Raw genomic sequence first — 27,618 nt, 5'->3', positions numbered from 1 at the left:
AGATGAATACAAGAATGATAGAATGTAGATGAATACAAGAATGATAGAATGTAGATGAATGCAAGAATGATAGAATGTAGATAAATGCAAGAATGATACAATGTAGATGAATACAAGAATGATAAAATGTAGATGAATACAAGAATGAGAGAATGTAGATAAATGCAAGAATGATAAAATGTAGATGAATACAAGAATGATAGAATGTAGATAAATACAAGAATGAGAGAATGTAGATGAATACAAGAATGATACAATGTAGATGAATACAAGAATGAGAGAATGAAGATGAATACAAGAATGAGAGAATGAAGATGAATACAAGAATAATACAATGTAGATGAATACAAGAATGAGAGAATGTAGATGAATACAAGAATGATACAATGTAGATGAATACAAGAATGAGAGAATGTACATGAATACAAGAATGATACAATGTAGATGAATACAAGAATGAGAGAATGAAGATGAATACAAGAATGATACAATGTAGATGAATACAAGAATGAGAGAATGTACATGAATACAAGAATGATAGAATGTAGATGAATACAAGAATGATAGAATGTACATGAATACAAGAATGATAGAATGTAGATGAATACAAGAATGAGAGAATGTAGATGAATACAAGAATGATAGAATGTAGATGAATACAAGAATGATACAATGTAGATGAATACAAGAATGATACAATGTAGATGAATACAAGAATGAGAGAATGTACATGAATACAAGAATGATACAATGTAGATAAATGCAAGAATGATACAATGTAGATGAATACAAGAATGATACAATGTAGATGAATACAAGAATGATACAATATAGATGAATACAAGAATGATAGAATGTAGATAAATGCAAGAATGATACAATGTAGATGAATACAAGAATGATAAAATGTAGATGAATACAAGAATGATACAATGTAGATGAATACAAGAATGATAGAATGTAGATGAATACAAGAATGAGAGAATGAAGATGAATACAAGAATGATACAATGTAGATGAATACAAGAATGAGAGAATGTACATGAATACAAGAATGATACAATGTAGATGAATACAAGAATGAGAGAATGAAGATGAATACAAGAATGATACAATGTAGATGAATACAAGAATGAGAGAATGTAGATGAATACAAGAATGATAGAATGTACATGAATACAAGAATGATAGAATGTAGATGAATACAAGAATGAGAGAATGTAGATGAATACAAGAATGATAGAATGTAGATGAATACAAGAATGATAGAATGTACATGAATACAAGAATGATAGAATGTAGATGAATACAAGAATGATAGAATGTAGATAAATGCAAGATTGATACAATGTAGATGAATACAAGAATGATAGAATGTAGATGAATACAAGAATGATAGAATGTAGATGAATACAAGAATGATAGAATGTAGATGAATACAAGAATGATAGAATGTAGATAAATGCAAGATTGATACAATGTAGATGAATACAAGAATGATAAAATGTAGATGAATACAAGAATGAGAGAATGTAGATAAATGCAAGAATGATAAAATGTAGATGAATACAAGAATGATAGAATGTAGATAAATACAAGAATGAGAGAATGTACATGAATACAAGAATGATAGAATGTAGATGAATACAAGAATGATACAATGTAGATGAATACAAGAATGAGAGAATGAAGATGAATACAAGAATGAGAGAATGTACATGAATACAAGAATGATAGAATGTAGATGAATACAAGAATGATAGAATGTAGATGAATACAAGAATGATAGAATGTAGATAAATGCAAGAATGATACAATGTAGATGAATACAAGAATGATACAATGTAGATGAATACAAGAATGATAGAATGTAGATGAATACAAGAATGATAGAATGTAGATGAATACAAGAATGAGAGAATGTAGATGAATACAAGAATGATAGAATGTAGATGAATACAAGAATGATAGAATGTACATGAATACAAGAATGATAGAATGTAGATGAATACAAGAATGAGAGAATGTAGATGAATACAAGAATGATAGAATGTAGATAAATGCAAGAATGATACAATGTAGATGAATACAAGAATGATAGAATGTAGATGAATACAAGAATGATAGAATGTAGATGAATACAAGAATGATAGAATGTAGATGAATACAAGAATGATAGAATGTAGATAAATGCAAGATTGATACAATGTAGATGAATACAAGAATGATAAAATGTAGATGAATACAAGAATGAGAGAATGTAGATAAATGCAAGAATGATAAAATGTAGATAAATACAAGAATGAGAGAATGTAGATAAATACAAGAATGAGAGAATGTACATGAATACAAGAATGATAGAATGTAGATGAATACAAGAATGATACAATGTAGATGAATACAAGAATGAGAGAATGAAGATGAATACAAGAATGAGAGAATGTACATGAATACAAGAATGATAGAATGTAGATGAATACAAGAATGATAGAATGTAGATGAATACAAGAATGATAGAATGTAGATAAATGCAAGAATGATACAATGTAGATGAATACAAGAATGATACAATGTAGATGAATACAAGAATGATAGAATGTAGATGAATACAAGAATGATAGAATGTAGATGAATACAAGAATGATACAATGTAGATGAATACAAGAATGATAGAATGTACATGAATACAAGAATGATACAATGTAGATGAATACAAGAATGAGAGAATGTACATGAATACAAGAATGATACAATGTAGATGAATACAAGAATGAGAGAATGAAGATGAATACAAGAATGATACAATGTAGATGAATACAAGAATGAGAGAATGTACATGAATACAAGAATGATAGAATGTAGATGAATACAAGAATGAGAGAATGTACATGAATACAAGAATGATAGAATGTAGATGAATACAAGAATGATACAATGTAGATGAATACAAGAATGATAGAATGTAGATGAATACAAGAATGATAGAATGTAGATGAATACAAGAATGATAGAATGTAGATGAATACAAGAATGATAGAATGTAGATGAATACAAGAATGATAAAATGTAGATGAATACAAGAATGAGAGAATGTAGATAAATGCAAGAATGATAAAATGTAGATGAATACAAGAATGATAGAATGTAGATAAATACAAGAATGAGAGAATGTAGATGAATACAAGAATGATACAATGTAGATAAATACAAGAATGAGAGAATGAAGATGAATACAAGAATGAGAGAATGAAGATGAATACAAGAATAATACAATGTAGATGAATACAAGAATGAGAGAATGTAGATGAATACAAGAATGATACAATGTAGATGAATACAAGAATGATAGAATGTACATGAATACAAGAATGATAGAATGTAGATGAATACAAGAATGAGAGAATGAAGATGAATACAAGAATAATACAATGTAGATGAATACAAGAATGATAGAATGTAGATAAATGCAAGAATGATACAATGTAGATAAATGCAAGAATGATACAATGTACATGAATACAAGAATGATAGAATGTAGATGAATACAAGAATGATAGAATGTAGATGAATACAAGAATGATAGAATGTAGATGAATACAAGAATGATAGAATGTAGATGAATGCAAGAATGAGAGAATGTAGATGAATACAAGAATGATAGAATGTAGGTGAATACAAGAATGATAGAATGTAGATGAATACAAGAATGATAGAATGTAGAGGAATACAAGAATGAGAGAATGTAGATGAATACAAGAATGATAGAATGTACATGAATACAAGAATGATAGAATGTAGATGAATACAAGAATGATAGAATGTAGATGAATACAAGAATGATAGAATGTACATGAATACAAGAATGATAGAATGTAGATGAATACAAGAATGATAGAATGTACATGAATACAAGAATGATAGAATGTAGATGAATACAAGAATGATAGAATGTAGGTGAATACAAGAATGATAGAATGTAGATGAATACAAGAATGATAGAATGTAGGTGAATACAAGAATGATAGAATGTAGATGAATACAAGAATGATAGAATGTAGAGGAATACAAGAATGAGAGAATGTAGATGAATACAAGAATGATAGAATGTAGATGAATGCAAGAATGATAGAATGTAGAGGAATACAAGAATGAGAGAATGTAGATGAATACAAGAAAGATACAATGTAGGTGAATACAAGAATGATAGAATGTAGATGAATACAAGAATGAGAGAATGTACATGAATACAAGAATGATAGAATGTAGATGAATGCAAGAATGATAGAATGTAGATGAATACAAGAATGAGAGAATGTAGATGAATACAAGAATGATAGAATGTAGATGAATACAAGAATGAGAGAATGTAGATGAATACAAGAATGATAGAATGTAGGTGAATACAAGAATGATAGAATGTAGATGAATACAAGAATGATAGAATGTAGAGGAATACAAGAATGAGAGAATGTAGATGAATACAAGAATGATAGAATGTAGATGAATACAAGAATGATAGAATGTAGATGAATGCAAGAATGAGAGAATGTAGATGAATACAAGAATGATAGAATGTAGGTGAATACAAGAATGATAGAATGTAGATGAATACAAGAATGATAGAATGTAGAGGAATACAAGAATGAGAGAATGTAGATGAATACAAGAATGATAGAATGTAGATGAATACAAGAATGATAGAATGTAGATGAATACAAGAATGATAGAATGTAGATGAATACAAGAATGATAGAATGTAGATGAATACAAGAATGATAGAATGTACATGAATACAAGAATGATAGAATGTAGATGAATGCAAGAATGAGAGAATGTAGATGAATACAAGAATGATAGAATGTAGGTGAATACAAGAATGATAGAATGTAGATGAATACAAGAATGATAGAATGTACATGAATACAAGAATGATAGAATGTAGATGAATACAAGAATGATAGAATGTAGGTGAATACAAGAATGATAGAATGTAGGTGAATACAAGAATGATAGAATGTAGGTGAATACAAGAATGATAGAATGTAGGTGAATACAAGAATGATAGAATGTAGATGAATACAAGAATGATAGAATGTAGAGGAATACAAGAATGAGAGAATGTAGATGAATACAAGAATGATAGAATGTAGATGAATGCAAGAATGATAGAATGTAGAGGAATACAAGAATGAGAGAATGTAGATGAATACAAGAATGATACAATGTAGGTGAATACAAGAATGATAGAATGTAGATGAATACAAGAATGAGAGAATGTACATGAATGCAAGAATGATAGAATGTAGATGAATGCAAGAATGATAGAATGTAGATGAATACAAGAATGAGAGAATGTAGATGAATACAAGAATGATAGAATGTAGATGAATACAAGAATGAGAGAATGTAGATGAATACAAGAATGATAGAATGTAGAGGAATACAAGAATGAGAGAATGTAGATGAATGCAAGAATGAGAGAATGTAGATGAATACAAGAATGATAGAATGTAGGTGAATACAAGAATGATAGAATGTAGATGAATACAAGAATGATAGAATGTAGGTGAATACAAGAATGATAGAATGTAGGTGAATACAAGAATGATAGAATGTAGATGAATACAAGAATGATAGAATGTAGAGGAATACAAGAATGAGAGAATGTAGATGAATACAAGAATGATAGAATGTAGATGAATGCAAGAATGATAGAATGTAGAGGAATACAAGAATGAGAGAATGTAGATGAATACAAGAATGATAGAATGTAGATGAATACAAGAATGAGAGAATGTACATGAATACAAGAATGATAGAATGTAGATGAATGCAAGAATGATAGAATGTAGATGAATACAAGAATGAGAGAATGTAGATGAATACAAGAATGATAGAATGTAGAGGAATACAAGAATGAGAGAATGTAGATGAATGCAAGAATGAGAGAATGTAGATGAATACAAGAATGATAGAATGTAGATGAATACAAGAATGATAGAATGTAGATGAATGCAAGAATGATAGAATGTAGATGAATGCAAGAATGATAGAATGTAGATGAATACAAGAATGATAGAATGTAGATGAATACAAGAATGATAGAATGTAGATGAATACAATACAAACTATGTATCAACATTTAATATTCTGTCAGATAACTCAGAACCTTCCATAAGTACCATTTAGGCTCGGTTCGCACTGCAGCAACTTGGGATCTGACTTGTGAGACCCCCAAGTTGCATGACGTGAAATCCCATGTTAATCAATGGTATCCGTCTTAATTAGCACTAATGAAGTCGCTCCGACTGTAGAAAAGGTTCCTGTGCTACTCCAAGGCAACTTCTATCCAACTTGGGCCCATGAACGTTAATGGAAGTCACCTCCAAGTCAGATCCTCATCTATATTGATGTGATTTGGACCTGACAGCACAGGAACATTACCTGTAGCTGATGTTCTCATTGGCCCCAGGCAAAGTCACATGACATGAAAGTCGCTTCAAAGTCACATCAAAGTAGCACTGAAGTCGCCAGCAAATCGTCAGAAAGCCGCCTGGCAAAGTCTCACCGTTAGTTGCGTGACTTATAGAATGAGTGTACTGTACTGCATTAATTCTCTGCACCCAGGGCAGCTACCCCTCTCACCCACCTCTCTAGCGGGCCCCCCAAAGGTCGAAATCTGGCCCTGCACCTGATCCTCCGAAGCTTGCATGCTGGCAGTGGGCTCTGCCAGGCCAGGGGTGTGAGGGATTCTGGGAGTCCCGGGGGTAGCATGATATTGGACTGAGAGTCACCGCTACTGGCTTTATTGGGCCCGGGTCTGGCATATGATGGCCCCGCCCACAGAAGTAAATGTTTGCCTAATTAGTCTCCGCTTGAGACCACTGAAAATCCTTCACCAAAAGTTTCGCAAAACATCTCCAGGAAATTGTATTGGAATTGATGAAGATGATGAAATGAAAAGGATTGGGCAATTTTCAGGGTGTAATCGGCTGTTTTTTGCTTTTTGTAGATCTTGTTAAAAAAATCACCACAAAAACATTTTTCCCGTCAGTTTTTTTTTTGCAAAAAAAAAAAATTTTATGACATTTATATACGCAAAAAATAAAAACAGCGATCTTGTGCATTGCCATTCCAGGTCATTTCATTGTAAAATCAAAAATGGCTGCAATCACTCCCTGACCCCTCCCACCCCCTGACCGCTGACCTTAACACTTGGGTCTCATTCATAGGGGTCGCTGGGGGCAGTAAAAACAGGCAGTTGAGCCACGGTTTTATCACCTTCTGACCAACCACCTAAAAAAAAGAACAAGCGGCCACTCAGGATTGCCGCATCAAAAATTAGACCCCCTGTAGCATCTGCCAAGTAGTACCACCCCTAAACGCCACCCGCTGAAGTGTATGGGACTACACTGGAATCGCCCTGCAGTTGCGTGTAACGTACGCAGTTACGCCGCAGTCATGCAGACGTTTTAGCCTCCAGTCACACCCGGCCATTTTGTCAACGCATAAAAAAGTGCATGTTTTTGCCCGCCTTTATAAAATACGCAAAAAAAATTCATATTGTGTTTTCGGTGCCATTCATTGTTAACGGCGCCCAAACGCGGCAAGCAGAGGAACGTCCTGCAGCACTCAAAAATGTGCACCAAGTGAGGTAAAAAAAAAACATGCAAAACTGAACACGGCAAAAAAAGCTACTTTGCCGCAATTGTCACGTGTAGGGCAGCCGATTCGTTTCAATGCGCGTCGTGAAAAAAAATGCCCAAAAAAAGCGCATTTAACTGGGGCCTTGGGGTTGATACAGGCGTTCAGGCAACATATTTGACCTGCCTGTCTGTCAACTGCCTTCTGAAAAGCGATCCACCGCGGGCTGAGTGTGAATGAGCCCTCTGAGTAAACCAATCAGAAATGCCATCCGAGCCTCTCGCTATCATTCACCTTCTACAATCAGTTCGATGGTCACTTGGCGCACTCCCTCCTCATTGGCGGCTTCGCAGGTGTATTTCCCGCCGTCCTCCTCGCTGACGTCTTTTATGGTGAGGCAGAAAGTTCCCCTCGCGCTCTGCTCCGCACTGCGCCGTCCGCCATCTTCGACTGGCTGCCCGTTTCTGTACCATGTGACCCGAGGTTCTGGGCTCCCCCTGACCTGGAACATGGAGAAGCAAATCTGTTACATTCAATCGACATTCACAAGACATTCACACGCCCCAAATTTCTTTACATTTCTGTTTATTGCTGGAAAGTTTGCAGGAAGCTGCAGCAGACAGATAGAGCTCCGCCTCCTTTCCTGGCTGGAGGACGCCCAGCATCATCTAGATCTCCGTCTCCTTTCCTGGCTGGAGGACGCCCAGCATCATCTAGATCTCCGTCTCCTTTCCTGGCTGGAGGACGCCCAGCATCATCTAGCACTTTCCTCCCCAGCCTGACTGTCTCTGGCCCCACCCCTTTCATTCATTAGATTTAAGTTCTCTCAGTCAGCATCACATGTGGGTGTTACATATGCAAATACAGCTTGCCTAGAAACACTCTCCTGCATTCACTGTACAGCAGGGCTGGAGTGTGAGCGAAAGGAGCCAGTCAGGGCATGTGCTGAGAACAAGCATGCTGATAGGAGGAGAGAGCTGAGTGACAAAGAGATGAACTCATCAATGAGCTGCTTCTCCTTTCACAGGCTGGGGGTGGACCCAGGATGGGCTCAGAGGAAGTGAGTAGGCAGATGCTAGCCAGCAGACTGAGGACATCTAGTGGCCGGAGAGAAGTCAGCTCTGTATGGAAATGAGTGTTGCAAAAAAAGCTGCTGTATGGGTCCTTAAAAAGCAATGAGATAGAACTGGGGGTCCCCAAACTGAGGCCCGCTAGCCCTTGTGACCCTTTGCTTGCCTTTATCCGGCCCTTGGAGCACTCCACTCATACCAGGCACTGACACCAATGATGGGGCACTATTCCTCCCACTGATACCAATGATGGGACACTATTCCTCCCACTGATACCAATGATGGGACACTATTCCTCCCACTGACACCAATGATGGGGCACTATTCCTTCCACTGACACCAATGATGGGGCACTATTCCTCCCACTGACACCAATGATGGGGCACTATTCCTCCCACTGACACCAGTGATGGGGCACTATTCCTCCCACTGACACCAGTGATGGGGCACTATTCCTCCCACTGACACCAGTGATGGGACACTATTCCCCCACTGACACCAATGATAGGGCACTATTCCTCCCACTGACACCAGTTATGGGGCACTATTCCTCCCACTGACACCAATGATGGGGCACTATTCCTCCCACTGACACCAATGATGGGGCACTATTCCTCCCACTGACACCAATGATGGGGCACTATTCCTCCCACTGACACCAATGATGGGGCACTATTCCTCCCACTGACACCAATGATGGGGCGCTATTCCTCCCACTGACACCAATGATGGGGCACTATTCCTCCCATTGATACCAATGATGGGGCACTATTCCTCCCAGTAACACCAATGATGGGGCACTATTCCTCCCACTGATACCAATGATGGGGCACTATTCCTCCCACTGACACCAATGATGGGGCACTATTCCTCCCACTGATACCAATGATGGGGCACTATTCCTCCCACTGACACCAATGATGGGACACTATTCCTCCCACTGATACCAATGATGGGGCACTATTCCTCCCACTGACACCAATGATGGGGCACTATTCCTCCCACTGACACCAATGATGGGGCACTATTCCTCCCACTGACACCAATGATGGGACACTATTCCTCCCACTGATACCAATGATGGGGCACTATTCCTCCCACTGATACCAATGATGGGGCACTATTCCTCCCACTGATACCAATGATGGGGCGTTATTCCACCCACTGACACCAATGATGGGGCGCTATTCCTCCCACTGACACCAATGATGGGGCACTATTCCTCCCACTGACACCAATGATGGGACACTATTCCTCCCACTGACACCAATTATGGGGCACTACTCCTTCCACTGACACCAAGAATGGGGCAATATTCCTTCAAATGACACCAATTATGTAGTTTTTTTTTACTCCCATTTAGTAAACCAAGCTGACCACAGTCAGACCCCCGTAAAGACTAAAGGGCAGTAAACTGGCCCTTTGTTTAAAATGTTTGGAGACCCCTGGTCTAGAATATTCAGGTGGGATCATCAGTCACAGAGCTATCATCATGGAAATGGACACATACTGCTGACACATCGGAATGAGGTCTGGGCGTCTCACCTCCACTGACCTCCGGGCAGGAAAGCGTTAACAATATCAGAATTCAGATTTCAGCGACCTTTCCCACTGCCCCAGAAGAGGCCAAGCAGACTGGGGGAGCCACTGAATGGAAGCTGGGATCTGTACTTGGAGTGGTCAGGCCAAGCTGGGACTTGTAGTTCTGGATTTGCAGTTCTAGTGGTCAGGACAGGTAAACTGGGACTTATCATTCTAGATGTCAGGCTGGGACTTGTAGTTCTGGTGGTCAGGTCAAGCTGGGGCTCATAGTTCTAGATGTCAGGCCAGGCTGGGACTTGTGGTTCTTCAATCACTGGAGGATGGTGAACACAATGCCGTCCTATGTTGGTAACCTTGATGCTGATGGCACCATTAGAGATCCTGATACAGGAACAATCTCGTCTTTGTAGATTCGGTCCCTCAGTGGGGGAATTTTCTGAAGAGACCATTTAATATTTAACAAAAACGTAATAAATGGTGACAAGTCCGAGAAGAGGAACTCGAGGAGGAAATACATTCTGCAAACAAGTTTAGGGCCGAGTCGTCCTGTTCTAGAATTACACTGATCTGCTAAAACCAGCCGGAGGTGAGATGAGGAACTGAAGGGACCGAAAAGGTTTCAATCAGAATGGGAAGATACAATCATGGCCAAAAATCTTGCCCCCGGCACTTCTGTCCGATAACGCACCACTTCACCCAGATAATTGCTGCAACGACAAATGTTTCGGCATTCTCATGTTTATTTCTTTTGTTTGTATCGGTGATGCAAAAAAGTGGAGAAATAAAAAGCCAAATCTGACCCATTCCACACAAAAGGCCAAAAATGGAATGGACAGAATTATTGGCATCCTCAGTGTAATGATAAAAGAAACACAGTGCAGCGCTAAAAAATTGGTACAATAAACAACCTGAGTAGCATTAAAAAGGTCCTATGATAAGTGGAAATGCCAGTATTACATAAAACATATGCCCAAGATATGAATGTAGCAAACAATAATAAAGTGTCCGGTGATAACAAGTCCAAATCAACACTGATAGCAGATGTAACAGCTATATTATCCCAGTGTGAGCAAATGGTGATCCGGTGAAGAGCGACAAAAATGGTAAGAATGCGCACTCACCGGAAGCGCAATCTTAATGCGCATTGATCAGATATAGAGGTCTCCTTTTAGGTACAGCCTGGTGTAGAATCTCCTCCTCTGTATATGGGTTGTCACTCAGAGAGGTCTGGTCAAAGGCTTCCCTCCCTAGATCCGGACAGGTCACCTGGGGTCCTGGGATGAGGTTCAATTGCTCAGTGTAGAGCAAAAGACAAAAACGCCCATAGTGTAGTAGATTAATGGTAATTTATTGGTAAAAATTGTGAAACTAAATGTTCACATATAGATATTATCAGCAAAACGGGCTGCTCCAACCTTTCGGGTATTCAATAGCACTAACCAGCTGGTTTGTTATGATGGCCGCTGGACCTCCATGATCCGGCGGCGTGACGTCACGGCGTACAAGGGCTCCTCCTAGACATCCCTTGGCAACACCTCTACTGATGACGTATGTGGATACGAAACGCGTCTAGCAGGAGCCCTTGTACGCCGTGACGTCACGCCGCCGGATCGTGGAGGTCCAGCAGATAAGAACGGATACCACACTTGATCTTAGCCAAAGGCCTGAGAAATGATTGAGAAGCAGTTGTTACCTATAGCCAACACCAGGCAGAAACACACTGACTTTAGCCAGAAGGCCTGTTATTTTTTTTTCCCCATAAGCCTTACTCCTTTCGTTGTTGTGAGAGTGTTCTGATCCGATTGCAAAGGATCATGGTCTTTTTAAGTTCGCGAACGTGCGAAAAACAAAAAAACCCGTAAGTGTTCACAAAAAAGTGCAAGTGCAAAACACCACATGAAAAAGTGCACTTAGGGGTGTGCTTTGTCCTTCCCCTGAAGGGGTTGGATCTCTACCCTGATCCCCCGGGGCACGAAGCTCCTGACAGGGACAAGGTTCCCATTTGGTCCTCCTGGCCAAAAGGCCTGGTGGACCACCGTTCCTTGTGTCCAGCCAAAGCCGGACACCCAGTACTGTCAGGGGGCTCTCCCGAAGAGAAAACCCCCTAGGGACAGGGGGGGGAAGGAACCAAAAGGCCACACGTTTTTTTTTTTTTTTTTTTTTTTTTAAGTCCGCAAACGTGCAACTATAACGAAAAACCCGTAAGTGTTCACAAAAAAAGTGCAAGTGCGAACACCACACGAAAAAGTGCACTTAGGGGTGTGTTTGTCCTACCCCCGAAAGGGTTGGACCGTTCACCCGATCCCCCGGGGCACGAAGCTCCTGACAGGGACAAGGTTCCCATTTGGTCCTCCTGGCCAAAAGGCCTGGTGGACCACCGTTCCTTATGCCCAGCCGAAGCCGGACATCCAGTACTAGGCAAGGGGGTTCTCCCGAAGAGAAAACCCCCTAGGGATCAGGGGAGGAAGGAACCGTATGGCCACACATCCTCCCCCTAGACTTCAGGTAAGGCCCGAGGACCCACACCCTCCATCCGTGAAAAAACACACACATAAGAACAGAAAAAGTGACAAAACGTGGGAGTGGTAAATAAATAAATAAATAAATAGAAAATAAAAAAGTGGTACCGTGCCTAATAGTGCACAGACCAGGCCCTGAGGCCTGTAGCAAAAATTGCCCCGGACTTAGCCAAAAGACCTGGTCCTTAGGGCGCTGTGCAAAAAGAAGTGAAAAACAGTGACCATGTGTCATCTTCACACCGTGGGGTCCCACACCCAAGTGTTACTAGTGACACCCCTGAGGCGACTACTCAGGGGGCACTGAGTTTGCGGACTTTTTGCGTCCCCAGCCCCAGGCCAGACCAAGGTAGATCCGTCCAAATCAGGAGGTACTGGGTCTTTCCAGTCTTCTCAGAGGAATTACTCCCGGGGCCCCAGCTTATACTCGTGGCGCTCCCCGGTTTCTGTCCCTCCAGTACTATCCTTCCGGTCCCCCATCATACCAGTGAGGGTACTATACAACAACCATCCCCGCAAAGCTAGAATGGTCGGGAGCACCCCCACTGGACACTGATAAGAACAGATTTTTTTTTTTTTTTTAAGTCCGCAAACGTGCAACTATATCGAAAAAACCCGTAAGTGTCCGCAAAAAAAGTGCAAGTGCAAAACACCACACGAAAAACGTGCACTTAGGGGTGTGTTTGTCCTACCCCCGAAAGGGTTGGACCGTTCGCCTGATCCCCCGGGGCACAAAGCTCCTGACAGGGACAAGGTTCCCATTTGGTCCTCCTGGCCAAAAGGCCTGGTGGACCACCGTTCCTTATGCCCAGCCGAAGCCGGACATCCAGTACTAGGCGAGGGGGTTCTCCCGAAGAGAAAACCCCCTAGGGATCAGGGGAGGAAGGAACCGTATGGCCACACATCCTCCCCCTAGACTTCAGGTAAGGCCCGAGGACCCACACCCTCCATCCGTGAAAAACACACACATAAGAACAGAAAAAGTGACAAAACGTGGGAGTGGTAAATAAATAGAAAATAAAAAAGTGGTACCGTGCCTAATAGTGCACAGACCAGGCCCTGAGGCCTGTAGCAAAAATTGCCCCGGACTTAGCCAAAAGACCTGGTCCTTAGGGCGCTGTGCAAAAAGAAGTGAAAAACAGTGGCCATGTGTCATCTTCAAACCGTGGGGTCCCACACCCAAGTGTTACTAGTGACACCCCTGAGAGCGTCTTCCCCAGGGGGCACTGAGTTTGCGGACTTTTTGCGTCCCCAGCCTCCGGCCAGACCAAGGTAGCACGTTCAGATCAGGAGGTACTGGGTCTTTCCGGTCTCCCCAGAGGAATTACTCCCAAGGCCCCAGAACGAATCATGGCGCTCCCTGGTTTCTGTCCCTCCGGTACTAGCCTTCCGGACCCCCATCATACCAGTGAGGGTACTATACAACAACCATCCCCGTAAACTAGAATGGTCGGGAGCACCCCCACTGGACACTGATAAGAACAGATTTTTTTTTTTTTTTTTTTTTTTAAGTCCGCAAACGTGCAAACTACAACGAAAAACCCGTAAGTGATCACAAAAAAAGTGCAAGTGCGAACACCACACGAAAAAGTGCACTTAGGGGTGTGTTTGTCCTACCCCCGAAAGGGTTGGACCGTTCGCCTGATCCCCCGGGGCACGAAGCTCCTGACAGGGACAAGGTTCCCATTTGGTCCTCCTGGCCAAAAGGCCTGGTGGACCACCGTTCCTTATGCCCAGCCGAAGCCGGACATCCAGTACTAGGCGAGGGGGTTCTCCCGAAGAGAAAACCCCCTAGGGATCAGGGGAGGAAGGAACCGTATGGCCACACATCCTCCCCCTAGACTTCAGGTAAGGCCCAAGGACCCACACCCTCCATCCGTGAAAAAACACACACATAAGAACAAAAAAAGTGACAAACGTGGGAGTGCATAATAAATTAAGTAAAGATAAAGTAAAAAAATAATAAAAATGGTACCGTGCCGAAATGTGCACAGACCAGGCCCTGAGGCCTGTAGCAAAAATTGCCCTGAACTTAGCCAAAAGGCCTGGTCCTTAGGGCGCTGTGCAAAAAAGAGTGAAAAAACAGTGACCATGTGTCATTTTCACACCGTGGGGTCCCACACCCAAGTGTTACTAGTGACACCCCTGAGCGCGTCTCCTCAGGGGGCACTGAGTTTGCGGACTTTTTGCCTCCTCAGCCCCAGGCCAGACCAAGGCAGCACGTTCAAATCAGGAGGTACTGGGTCTTTCCGGTCTCCCCAGAGGAATTACTCCCAAGGCCCCAGAACGAATCATGGCGCTCCCTGGTTTCTGTCCCTCCGGTACTAGCCTTCCGGACCCCCATCATACCAGTGAGGGTACTGTACAACAACCATCCCCGTAAACTAGGATAAGAACAGATACTACACTTGATCTTAGCCAAAAGGCCGAGAAGGCCACACATCCTCCCCCTAGACTTCAGGGTAGGCCCGAGGACCCACACCCTCCATCCGTGAGAAGAAAAAACACACACATAAGAGTGAAAGTGACAAACAGTGGGAGAAATAAATTAAATAAATAAAAAGTGGTCGTGCCAAATGTGCACAGACTAGGCCCTGAGGCCTGTAGCAAAAATTGCCCCAAACTTAGCCAGAAGGCCTGGTCCAGAGGGCGCTGTGCAGAAAAAGTGTTTGAACTAGTGACTATGTGCATTTTCGCAAAACAAAGGATCATGGTGACCCCAATTTGCACACTCCTTTCCTTGGTTTAGCCCACAACTAGTGTGGGATTATTAAAAAATTAGCAAACTCCTTTCGTTGTTGCATGTTAGGGAGAGTGTTCCAATTGCAAAGGACCATGGCCACCTTAATTTGCATACTAATCTACTACTTGAATAATCCCAAGGGTTTTTTTTAGTAGCACATGGGGGTGGGATCTCTAGGGGGAGGATGTGTGGTCTTTTGGTTCCTTCCTCCCCTGTCCCTAGGGGGTTTTCTCTTCGGGAGAGCCCCCTTACCAAGTACTTGGTGGCTGGCTTCGGCTGGCCACAAGGAACGGGGTCCGCCAAGCCTTTTGCCTAGGTGGACCACATGGGAACCTTGTCCGTCAGGAGGTTCGTGCTCCGGGGGATCAGGGTAGAGATCCAACCCCTTCGGAGGGTGGACAAAGCATATCCCTGAGTGCACTTTTTTGTGTTGGTGTTTTGCACTTGCTCGTTTTTTGTACACTTAGGGGTTTTTCCTTTTATCGCACTTTCGCGGACTTAAAAAAAAAAATGGTGGTGGGATCCCAGGTGTGAAACGTGCACAAGGTCACTACTCCAAACACTTTTCCTGCTCTGCGCCTTTTAGGGCTTGGCCTTTTGGCTAAGTCAAGGGCAATTTTTTATTTTTACTCATTTTTTCTCCCATATTTGAGTCATTTTCATTTATGTCTGTGTTTTTTTCTCACGTATGGTAGGGTGCGGGTGCGACCAGTTTAGGGAGAGCCTTGCCTGTAGGGGACAAGCCTGTTACACCAGGCCAGAATTAACCCCCACCATTCCCACCTCATTACATCAGAAGAGGTACTAACCAGCGCCTCCACCCAACATAGGACAAATTTGCATATTTTTGAATAATCCAATACTTCTTGAGCCAAGGAAAGGAGTATGTAAATTAGTGTGGCCATGGTCCTGCAAAATTGGATCAGAACACTCTCCCTAATGTGCAACAATGAAAGTTTACAAATTTTTTTGTGTTGTTTACACAGAAACCTTGTCTGTGTTCCTCAACGATCGCTGGGTGCCAGCAAGGAATCTCCATCCAGGAAAGTCAGGGAGAGCCTTGCCTACAATCGGGGACAAGCCTGTTACACCAGGCCAGAATCAACCCGGGAGGAAAAGGCTACCCCACCACTCTCACCATTCCCACCTCATTACATCAGAAGAAGTACTAACCAGCGCCTCCACCCAACATAGGACAAATTTGCATGTTTTTGAATAATCCAATGCTTCTTGAGCCAAGGAAAGGAGTATGTAAATTAGGGTGGCCATGGTCCTTTGCAATTGGATCAGCACACTCTCCCTAATATGCAACAACGAAAATTTACAAATTTTTAAATAATCCCACACTACTTGGGGGCTAAACCAAGGAAAGGTGTATGCAATTTGGGGTGACCATGATCCTATATAATTGGATCAGAACACTCCCCCTAATGTGCAACAATAAAAGGATTAAGGCATGGGGGGGAAAAAAAAATAAAATAATAACAGGCTGCCATGTACATGTGGGTGGCTGGGATGTGATCTGTGGATATGACTGTAGCTTTAGCTCATTTCATGTTAGTATAAGATGTGTTCTGGATTTTGTCAGAGATATATGGTTGCCAATTTGCATCTGAAAGGGTCAGAGCTTCCTCTGGAAGGAGGTGACATCTGGATGCCAATAAGATTTGTCACCTCCTGGAAATCTGGAAGGAAAGGGGCTCTAGAAGGTTTGGCTTCATGACACAGCAGGAGACCAGAGGTGGTCTCAATGTGTCTGGGAGCTTTGACGAATATACACAGATCAAAGGAATATATTTCATCTCTCATCAAAGCTAAAATATTAGTTGCAGAGAGATGAAAATACTTCCTTCTGATTGGACACATTGTAGACTACATCTGTATGTAAAACTGTATTGGTAGCCTATGTAGAACCCCAGAAAATGCAGAAAATGGCTATATTGCACCTGATTGGGACAGCTAAACAGTGATTGGTACTGTCGCGATCGGACTGCTGCGCTGGTGTCGGAAATTCAATCCCTGACTTGGTGATTCAAACCGTTCCTGGTCCAATCGACTTTGGGCAGTTCAGTACCCAGAACGTCCTGTGGGCTGGTACAGGAACACCCCCCAGAGTCAATTGGCCAACAGCTAATGTCCAGCCCACGTCCATATTCCCATAAATTGAGGACCTGAGATATGGACAGTGTGATTTGTATGCAGCCAGTTCTATCAACTGACAGATCGCAGACTTTCTCTGACTTGCTCCAGTTGCAGGATAACTCTTTGTGGTCTCTCTTTAGAAGAGCCTCTTGACCTAGTACATGGTGGTCAACTTTGGCTAGCCACAAGAAATGTGGTACGCCAGGCAGGCCATGAGGAAATCTCAGTCCCTCTCAGGAACCTTACACTCTGGGGGATCAAACCACCCCTTTGGAGGAAGGATTAAAACACGCCCTTAAGTACACTTTTTTTTTTATGTTTTATGGGTGCCAGCGAGGAATCTCCATCCGGGATAAGTCAGGGAGAGCCTTGCCTACAACTGAGGACAAACCTGGAACACCAGGCCAGAATCAACCCAGGAAGAAAAGGCTTCCCCACCACTCTCACCATTCCCACATCATTACATCAAAAGAGGTATTAACCTGCGCCTCCACCCAACATAGGGCAAATTTGCATATTTTTGAATAATCCAATGCTTCTTGGGACAAGGAAAGGAATATGTAAATTAGTATGCAAATTAGGGTGGCCATGGTCCTTTGCAATTGGATCAGAACACTCCTTAATGTGCAGCAACAAAAGGAGTAGGGCATATGGGGAAAAATAAAATAAAATAAGCAACAATGAAAACACTGAGAGTAGAATTGCAGGGTTTTTATCTAATGTCAGTGTGTTTCTGCCTGGTGTCAGCTATAGATAACAACTGCTCAATCTTTTCAGTTTCTTGGCTAAGATCAAGTGTAGTATCTGTTTTTATCAGAAGGGAAGTGAAGTGCTCGCTCTACATGGACGACGTGACGGTGTTCTGTGCCAACCAGCGCTCCATCGACCTGCTCGTCCAGACCTGCGAGGACTTCGGCCAAGCTTCGGGGCCAAAGGTCAACTGCGGGAAGTCGGAAGTCATGCTCTTCGGAAAGTGGTTCCTGCCTTCTTCTGCATCCATGCCCTTTGGCATCAACACAGACTTCATGAAAATTTTGGGAGTTTGGTTTGGTGCCGAGGGCACAGCCCTGAAGTCTTGGGAGGAGAGACTGGCTAAGATGCGTCAGAAATTTGGACTTTGGAGCCTCAGAGACCTCACCATCGAAGGGAAGTACTCCGCAGCAAGATTCTCCCTGTGTTGCAGTACCTCGCCCAGGCCTGGCCCCCTCGGGTCAACACCTGTAAGGCCATCACCAGGGCGGTGTTTCACTTCATCTGGGGCTCCAAGATGGACAGAGTGAAGCAGGCAGTCATGTTCAAGGAACCCCTCAAGGGCGGTAAGGGCGTGCCCGACATCGCCACCCGACTGAGGGTGTTCTTTGCCTGCAACTGCATCCGCAGAACTTTGCCCAAAAGGATTATGGACTCTGGCGGGAACGCAATGTCTCGCTTCTTCCTGTTACCTCTCTGGAGGTCCCTCGGGTGGGACACTTGGGATAGTTCCATCCCCTACAACTGGGACGCCCCTTGGTACTACTTGGATACCTTCAAGTTCATCAGCGAGCAGGGACTGCAGGGAGTCAAGCCTGACTTGTGGAAACCAAAGACCATCTACAAGCTGATCAGAGCAAGTGACATTTTGGAGTCGGTTCCAGGCCTGCCTTCAGACACCTGCAAGGTGGTCTGGAGGAATGTTTCTTCAAACATTCTCACCAACAGGCACAAAGACCTGGCATGGATGGCAATCCAAGGGGGGTTGCCTCTCAGGACATTTATGCATGCCAGGAACCTGAGCAGATACAGACACTGCCCCTTCTGCATCATCCACGAGGAAACGGCTCACCACGTTTTCTGGGAGTGCTCATTTGCTCAGGCCCTGTTGGGGAACCTGAACTCAAGGACTTTGTACCACAGACAGCCATCACTCACTTTGGGGTGTTGAATGGACTATTCTGTGGAACTTTTTCTCTGGAGGACATTGACGGCGCCTGGCGGGTGCTGTGTTGTTTTAAGGACGCTTTATGGTGCGCCAGAAAGCACCTCATCCACCAGCGGGAGAGGATGTCCATTGAGGACTGCCGCAGACTGATCCTCAGTCTGCTCAGAGACTATACCTTGATGGACTTTAAGGAGGAAGAGGACGTCTGAAGATTTCCCCTTCCCCCTACTCCCCCTTGCGTGTCTTTGTCCCTTCAATAAAGCTTTGGGCCTGTGTTTTCCCCCTCCCCCCCCCCTACACACACCCGATGCTTGTTGTATAGCGTAACAGTCGGCTTTCGTTTTTTCATGATTTTGTGACATTAGGAAACGTCTTGTGTATTAGGATGCTATGGTTTTTGGGGTAAGCGTCGTTATGCATGACGTGTTGGTCTGGGGATTCATCCTCTGCACATCACGTCAGGCATCATACCGCTGAGCGAATGTATTTATTTCTGAATGTATTTATTGTATGCTTGGAACTGTATTGCAATGTGGTGCGCTGCCTCGCAGTATAGGGTGAGATGTACCCCGATTACAAGTATCATGTTGTTTTTTATACTTCTGTAATAAAAGTATCTTTTCAAAAAAAAAAACCTGTTTTTATCAGTGTCCAGTTGGAGCGTTCTGCCATCATTCCTGCTTGCGGGGATGTTTGGTTGTATATTACCCCTGCTGGAATGATGGGAGTCCTGATGGTTAATACAGGCTGGAACAGAAACCGAGGCGCCCACAAGCAGTTGGGGACCGGGAGTAATTCCCCCTGGAAAACCAGAGGGGCCCAATTCCTCCTGGTTTGAACGGATCTACCTTGTCTGGCCAGGGCTGGGGAGGCAGAAAGTCAGCGGAACAGTGCCCTGCTGGTATGATGGGGGCTCTGAAAGATAGGACCAGTTGGAACAGAAACCGTGGTGCCCACGGGTAGTTGGGGCCCAGTTTCTCCTGATTTGAATGGATCTATCTTTTCTGGCCAGGGGCAGAGAGTCCGTGAAGTAGTGCTCCCTGAGTGGTCACCTCAGGGGAGCTCTTAGTAGCACATGGGGGTTTGAGCCCACGTGTGAATAGTGCACATGGCCACTGCTTCAAACACTTTTGGAGCACTTCACCTGGGAAAACCGGAGGAGCCCAGTTCCTCCTGATTTGAATGGCTCTACCTTGTCTGGCCAGGGGCCGGTGAGGCAGAGAGTCCATGGACAGTGCTCCGAGTGGTCACCTCAGGGTTGCTCTTAGTAGCACATGGGGGGTAGGATCCCAAGTGTGAAACATGCACATGGTTGCTGATCCTGCACTGCGCCTTTTAGGCCTTGGCTTTTTGGCTAGTCCAGGGCAATTTTTAAATTTTATTAATTTTTTCTCCCATATTTGAGTCACTTTCACTTATGTGTTTTTCTCACAGATGGTAGGGTGCGGGTCCTTGGGACCGCCAGGGGGTGGTCTTTCCACAAGAGCACTCTGATCTCATACTTAGGAGTCAGCTTTGGCTAGCCACATGGAATTGGGTCCACCAGGCCTTTTGGCCAGCTGGACTATGTGGAAATCTCAGTCTCTGTCAGGAGCCTTAGGAGTGGGATAAAACCCACTCCTAAGTGTACTTTGTTCTGTTTTTCTTTATTTGATACAGACAAGAAAGAGCTCTTAGTTACTTACACAAAGAACTTTTCCCTGTCTATGTTCCCTGGTGATCACGGGGTGCCAGCGAGGAATCCCCGTCCGGGACACAGGTTAGGGAGAGCCTTGCCTACTACTAGAGACAAACCTGTTACACTAGGCCAGAATCAACCCGGGAGGAAAAGGCTACCCCACCACTCTCACCATTCCCACCTCATTACATCAGAAGAGGTACTAACCTGCGCCTCCACCCAACATAGGGTAAATTTGCATATTTTGAATAATCCAATACTTCTTGAGCCAAGGAAAGGAGTATGTAAATTAGTATGCAAATAGGGTGGCCATGGTCCTTTGCAATTGGATCAGAACACTCTCCCTAATATGCAACAGCAAAAGGAGTTTGCAAATGTTTGAATAATACCACACTACATGAGGGCTAAGCCAAGGAAAGGAGTATGCTATTGGGGTGACCATATGTAGTCCTTGTGAGGGACTACACCACAATGATGAAGTGGTTGTACCCTGGTTGCAGGCAAGGCTCTCCCTAACGTGTCTAAGTTCCTAGTAGAGATGGGGCTGCACTGAGAATTGTGGTATATATGCTCCAGAAGTGGTAGTTCAGGAATGCCAATTTTCTTATGGTGAGGGAGCTCACTTTGAGTTTTAGGCATCGTGGCCAACAATTAGCATTTCTGGACTAGAGATAACACCTGGATGCCAATAAGATTTGTCATCTTCAGGAAATGTAGAAGAAAAGGCTCTAGGCAGTATGGCTTCATGATACAGTGGGAGACCAGTGGTGGTTCCAATGTGTCTGGGAGCTTTGAAGAATATAAACAGATCAAAGAAATATATTTCATCTCTCATAAAAGCTAAAATATGAGTTGCAGAGAGATGAAAATATTTCCTTCTGATTGGACACACTGTAGACTACATCTGCATGTAAAACTGTATTTGTAGCCTATGTAGAATCCCAGAGAAATGCAGAAAATGGTTATATGACACCAGATTGCGACAGCTGAACAGTGATTAGTACTGTCATGATCGGACTGATGTGCTGGTGTCGGAAATTCAATCCCTGACTTGGTGATTCAAACCGTTCCTGGTCCAATCGACTTTGGGCATTTCAGTACCCAGAATGTCCTGTGGGCTGGTACAGGAACACCCCCCAAAGTTGATTGGCCAAGGGCTAATGTCCAGCCCACGTCCATATTTCCATAAATTGAGGACCCTGAAATATGGACGGTGTGATTCGTACGGAGTCGGTTCTATCGACTGGAGGATCGCGGACTTTCTCTGACTTCCTTCAGTCGCAGGATAACTCTTGGTAAAAGTTTTATTTCTGTTTTATTCCCTTTTAATTTATAGTCAATAGCCAATTGTGTGTTTTCTGTAACTTTTTATACTTTGTACATATTTTATGCACTGCCCACTTTGGGATATTAAATCTTAAAATTAATAAGTGACTTCTGGGTATTTAAGCTCGGGCTGATATCTTCAGAGAGATTTGATTGTATTGTATTTTAGTGTCTTTATATGCTCGGTCAAGTTCATTGCCTATCTGTATGCAATTGCACTGCGTGTTGGCAGATTGCATGCAGATTGTAAAGGTAACAGGTCTGACAGACGGAGATCTCTGTGTGTATGGTGTCCCAGCAGGCCTGTAAAACTGTTGGGTGGTGGAAAGCTACCGTTTGTGGTGTGTCTGGTGTGGGGGTCTGTGGACAGTGGAAGAGCGATTAACACCGGGGTTCTGGCTTGGAGGATAACTGGAGGAATCCTAGTACTTGGTGGTCGGCTTTGGCTAACCACAAGGAATAGAGTCTTTTGACCAAGTGGAAACCTCAGTTTCTGTCAGGAGCCTCGTACCCTGGGGGATCAGGACCTCCTTTAGGAGTAGAGTAAAGCACTAAGTGCATTTTTTTGTTTTTCTTGATATGATACAGACAGGAGCAAGCTCTTTGTTACTTACACACAGACCTCATCCCTGTCTGTATTCTTGATGAATTGCTGGGTGCCAGCGAGGAATCTCCGTCGGGGACGCAGATTAGGGAGACCCTTGCCTACAACTGGGGACAAGCCTGTTACACTAGGCCGGAATCAACCTGGGAGGAAAAGGCTTCCCCACCACTCTCACCATTCCCACCTAAATACATCAGAAGAGGTACTGACCAGCGCCTCCACCCAACATAGGGTAAATTTGCATATTTTTAAATAAGCTAATGCTTGCTTGAGCCAAGGAAAGGAGTATGTAAATTAGTATGCAAATTAGGGTGGCCATGGTCCTTTGCAATTGGATCAGAACACTCTCCCTAATGTGCAACAACAAAAGGAGTTTACACATTTTTGAATAAGCCCACACTACTTGAGGGCTAAGCTAGTGCTTCTCAAATAGTGGGGGGTGCGAGGCTCCATCAAGGGGGGCCGTACAGGGGTGGGCAGAGGGCTGCAGTCTCTTACCTGGCTCCCACGATGATCCATCCAGGAAGCGCTGCTCCTTCCATCACTCCGGCCACTCCCTCACTCCTGCTGCTCAGCTCCGCCTCCTCACCGGTGATTGGCCACCAGAGCTGTAGCTCAGGAAAGGTACACAGGCGGCCATTCACGGGCGAGGAGGCGGAGCCGAGCGGACCCACGAAAATCGAGTGAGGGAAAAGCCGGTAAGTGTGCAGTGCAGAGGTGCTGCTGCAACCACATATGCTGGCTGCAGCAGCACCATACTGCAACAGGGGTCAGCAAGTGTCATTGGTGTCAGTGGGAGGAATAGTGCTGCATCATTGGTGTCACTGATACTAATGATGGTGCATTATTCCTCCCACTGACACCAACGATGGGGCACTATTCCTCCCAGTGATACTAATGATGAGGCATTATTCCTCCCACTGACACCAATGATGGGGCACTATTCCTCCCAGTGACACCAATGATGGGGCACTATTCCTCTCACTGACACCAATGATGGGGCACTATTCCTCCCACTGCGGTGTGATGGGGCACTATTCCTCCCACTGACACCAATGATGGGGCACTATTCCTACTTATAACAATTTTATAGACAAATGATACTATTTACAGTCGCGTGGGGGGGGGCGCAAAATGTTTTCTTCTTCCTAGGGGGGGCATGACAGAAAATAATTGAGAAGCACTGGGCTAAGCCAAGGAAAGGAGTATTCAACTTGGGGTGACATTGATCCTTTGCAATTGGATTAGAACACTCTCCCAAATGTGCAACAACATAAGGCGTAAGGCCGATGGGGGGGGGAATGTAAATACATAAAATAACAGGCTGCGGTATACATGTAGGATTTGGGTGGCTGGGATGTGACCTGTAGAGATATGACTGTAGATTTAACTCATTTTGTGTTAATATAAGATGTGTTCAGGATTCAGTCAGAGACATATGGTCGCCAAGTAGCATCTGAAAGGGACAGAGCTTCCTCTGGAAGGAGGTGACACCTGGATGCCAATAAGATTTGTCACCTCCTGGAAGGAAAAGGGCTCTAGATTATTTGGCTTCATGACACAGCAGGAGACCAGAGGTGGTCCCAATGTGTCTGGGAGCTTTGAAGAATATACACAGATCAAAGGAATATATTTCATCTCTCATAAAAGCTAAAATATTAGTTGCAGAGAGATGAAAATACTTCCTTCTGATTGGACACATTGTAGGCTACATCTGCATGTAAAACTGTGTTTGTAGCCTATGTAGAACCCCAGAAAATGCAGAAAATGGTTATATTGCGCCTGATTGGGACAGCTGAACAGTGATTGGTACTGTCGCGATCAGACTGATGCGCTGGTGTCGAAAATTCAATCCCTGACTTGGTGATTCAAACCGTTCCTGGTCCAATCGACTTTGGCAGTTCAGTACCCAGAACGTCCTGTAGGCTGGCACAGAAACACTCCCCCAGAGTCGATTGGCCAAGGGCTAATGTCCAGCCCACATCCATATTCCCATAAAATGAGGACCTGAGATATGGACAGTGTGATTCGTATGGAGCCAGTTCTATCGACTGACAGATTGCGGACTTTCTCTGACTTGCTCCAGTCGCAAGATAACGATTGGTAAAAGTTTTATTTCTGTTTTATTCCCTCTTATTTTATAGTCAATAGCCAATTGTGTGTCTTCTTGTATTTTCTGTAACTTTTTATACTTTGTACATGTTTTATGCACTGCCCACTTTTGGGATATTGAATCAAAAAATTAATAGGTGACTTCTGTGTACTAAGCTCGGGCTCATATCTCCGGAGAGATTAGATTGTATTGTATTGCAGTGTCTTTATATGCTCGGTCAAGTTCAGAGGTGGTTCCAATGTGTCTGGGAGCTTTGAAGAATATACACAGATCAAAGGAATATATTTCATCTCTCATAAAAGCTAAGATATTAGTTGCAGAGAGATGAAAATACTTCCTTCTGATTGGACACACTGTAGGCTACATCTGCATGTAAAACTGTATTTGTAGCCTATGTAGAATCCCAGAGAAATACAGAAAATGGTTATATGGCGCCTGATTGCGACAGCTGAACAGTGATTAGTACTGTCACGATCGGACTGATGCGCTGGTGTCGGAAATTCAATCCCTGACTTGGTGATTTGGGCATTTCAGTACCCAGAATGTCCTGTGGGCTGGTACAGGAACACCCCCCAAAGTTTATTGGCCAAGGGCTAATGTCCAGCCCACGTCCATATTTCCATAAATTGAGGACCCTGAGATATGGACGGTGTGATTCGTACGGAGCCGATTCCATCGACTGGCGGATTGCGGACTTTCTCTGACTTCCTCCAGTCGCAGGATAACTCTTGGTAAAAGTTTTATTTCTGTTTTATTTCCTTTTATTTTATAGTCAATAGCCAATTGTGTGTCTTCTTGTATTTTTTGTATTTTCTGTAACCTTTTATACTTTGTACATATTTTATGAACTGCCCACTTTGGGATATTAAATATTAAAATTAATAAGTGACTTCTGGGTATTTAAACTCGGGCTCATATCTCCGGAGAGATTAGATTGTATTGTATTTTAGTGTCTTTATATGCTTGGTCAAGTTCATTGCCTATCTGTATGCAATTGCACTGCGTGTTGGCAGATTGCACGCAGATTGTAAAGGTAACAGGTCTGACAGACGGAGATCTGTGTGTGTGTGGTGGTCCAGCAGGCCAGTAAAACTGTTGGGTGGTGGAAAGCTGCCGTTTGTGGTGTGTCTGGTGTGGTGGTGTGTGGACAGTGGAAGAGTGATTAACACCGGGGTTCTGGCTTGGAGGATAACTGGAGGAATCCTAGAATGGTGTGTGATTGCTAAGCTGCTCCTCAACTCTAATTAGTGCACAAGATTGTATGTAAGATTTGTGTCTGCCTGTGTGTGTGGTCAACTAGCTGGATTGGAGCGGAGTCTCCCTCCGGTGGTGGCCAGTGGTAGTGCGGACTTTCACAGTGTATCATGGCTGGTTTTATATACTTATATATATTCAGATTAAGTCCTCCTTATTCCCTCTTTAATCCAAATCACGGCCGCACGTGCGCACCTCAGTTAGCTAGTCGCTGTGGGAGTGTGGGTTGGACCGTGACAGAGCCAATGAAAGGAGTATGCAAACTAGGGTGACTTGCAATTGGTCCTTTGCAATTGGATCAGAACACTCTCCCTAATTTTTTTGTTGAAAAATATACTTTATTTTTTACATAAGTATAAAAAAACAAGATACTTTTAGTCGGGGTACATCTCACCTGTACTGCGACACAGCGCTTAATACACCACATGGCAATACAGTTCCAGGCCTAACCCCAAAAGGCTCAGTGCAGAAAAAGTGTTTTGGATCAGTGACCATGTGCACGTTTCACACTTGGGATTCCACCCCCATGTGCTACTAAGAGCACCCCTGAAGTGACCACTCAAGGAGCACTGCTCCACGGACTCTCTGCCGCCCCTTGCCAGACAAGTTAGAGCCATTCGACTCAGGCTCTCCCGGGGGAATTACTCCAGGGCCCCACGGTTTCTGTTCCAGCTAATACTAGCCATCATACCAGCAGGCGTAGTATACAGCCAACCATCCTCACCAAGAAGCAAGAATGATGGCGGAGCGCCCCTACTGGACACTGATAAGAATAGATACTACACTTGAATACCAGAAGGCCGTGAAGTGATTGAGAATTAGTTGTTACCTTATAGCCACAACCAGGCACAAGCACACAGTCCGCGAACATGCGAAAAAACGAAAAACCCGTAATTGTACAAAAAACGTGCCAGTGCAAAACCAACACAAAAAAGTGCACTTAGGGGTGCGCTTTGTCCATCCCCCCGGGGCACGAAGCTCCTGACAGGGACAAGGTTCCCATGTGGTCCACCTAGCCAAAAGGCCTGGCGGACCCCGTTTCTTGTGGCCAGCCGAAGCCAGCCAGCA

At 43.5% G+C, this 27,618-nt stretch overlaps 1 protein-coding gene and 1 pseudogene across 1 annotated transcript in view; both read right to left on the bottom strand.

Annotated features, from left to right (window-relative positions):
• Window positions 1-27,618, bottom strand: part of LOC149449946 (myosin light chain kinase, smooth muscle-like) — a gene marked incomplete at its 3' end in the record, with an annotated part of 381,689 nt that overhangs the window by 210,271 nt on the left and 143,800 nt on the right. Inside the window, exon 3 of the mRNA XM_089692548.1 lies at window positions 7,939-8,146. Coding sequence (XP_089548674.1) covers window positions 7,939-8,146 — 208 coding nt within the window. The remainder of the gene's footprint in view (window positions 1-7,938; window positions 8,147-27,618) is intronic.
• LOC149449948 (U2 spliceosomal RNA) lies at window positions 15,125-15,210 on the bottom strand (annotated as a pseudogene).

The sequence above is a fragment of the Staurois parvus genome, unplaced genomic scaffold (genome assembly GCF_062004578.1).
Source record: "Staurois parvus isolate SC_StPar_1 unplaced genomic scaffold, SC_StPar_1.0 ptg000593l, whole genome shotgun sequence".
Taxonomy (NCBI): domain Eukaryota; kingdom Metazoa; phylum Chordata; class Amphibia; order Anura; family Ranidae; genus Staurois; species Staurois parvus.
The sequence above is the reverse complement of the archived record's forward strand: the minus strand, read 5'-3'. Positions and strand labels throughout refer to the sequence as shown.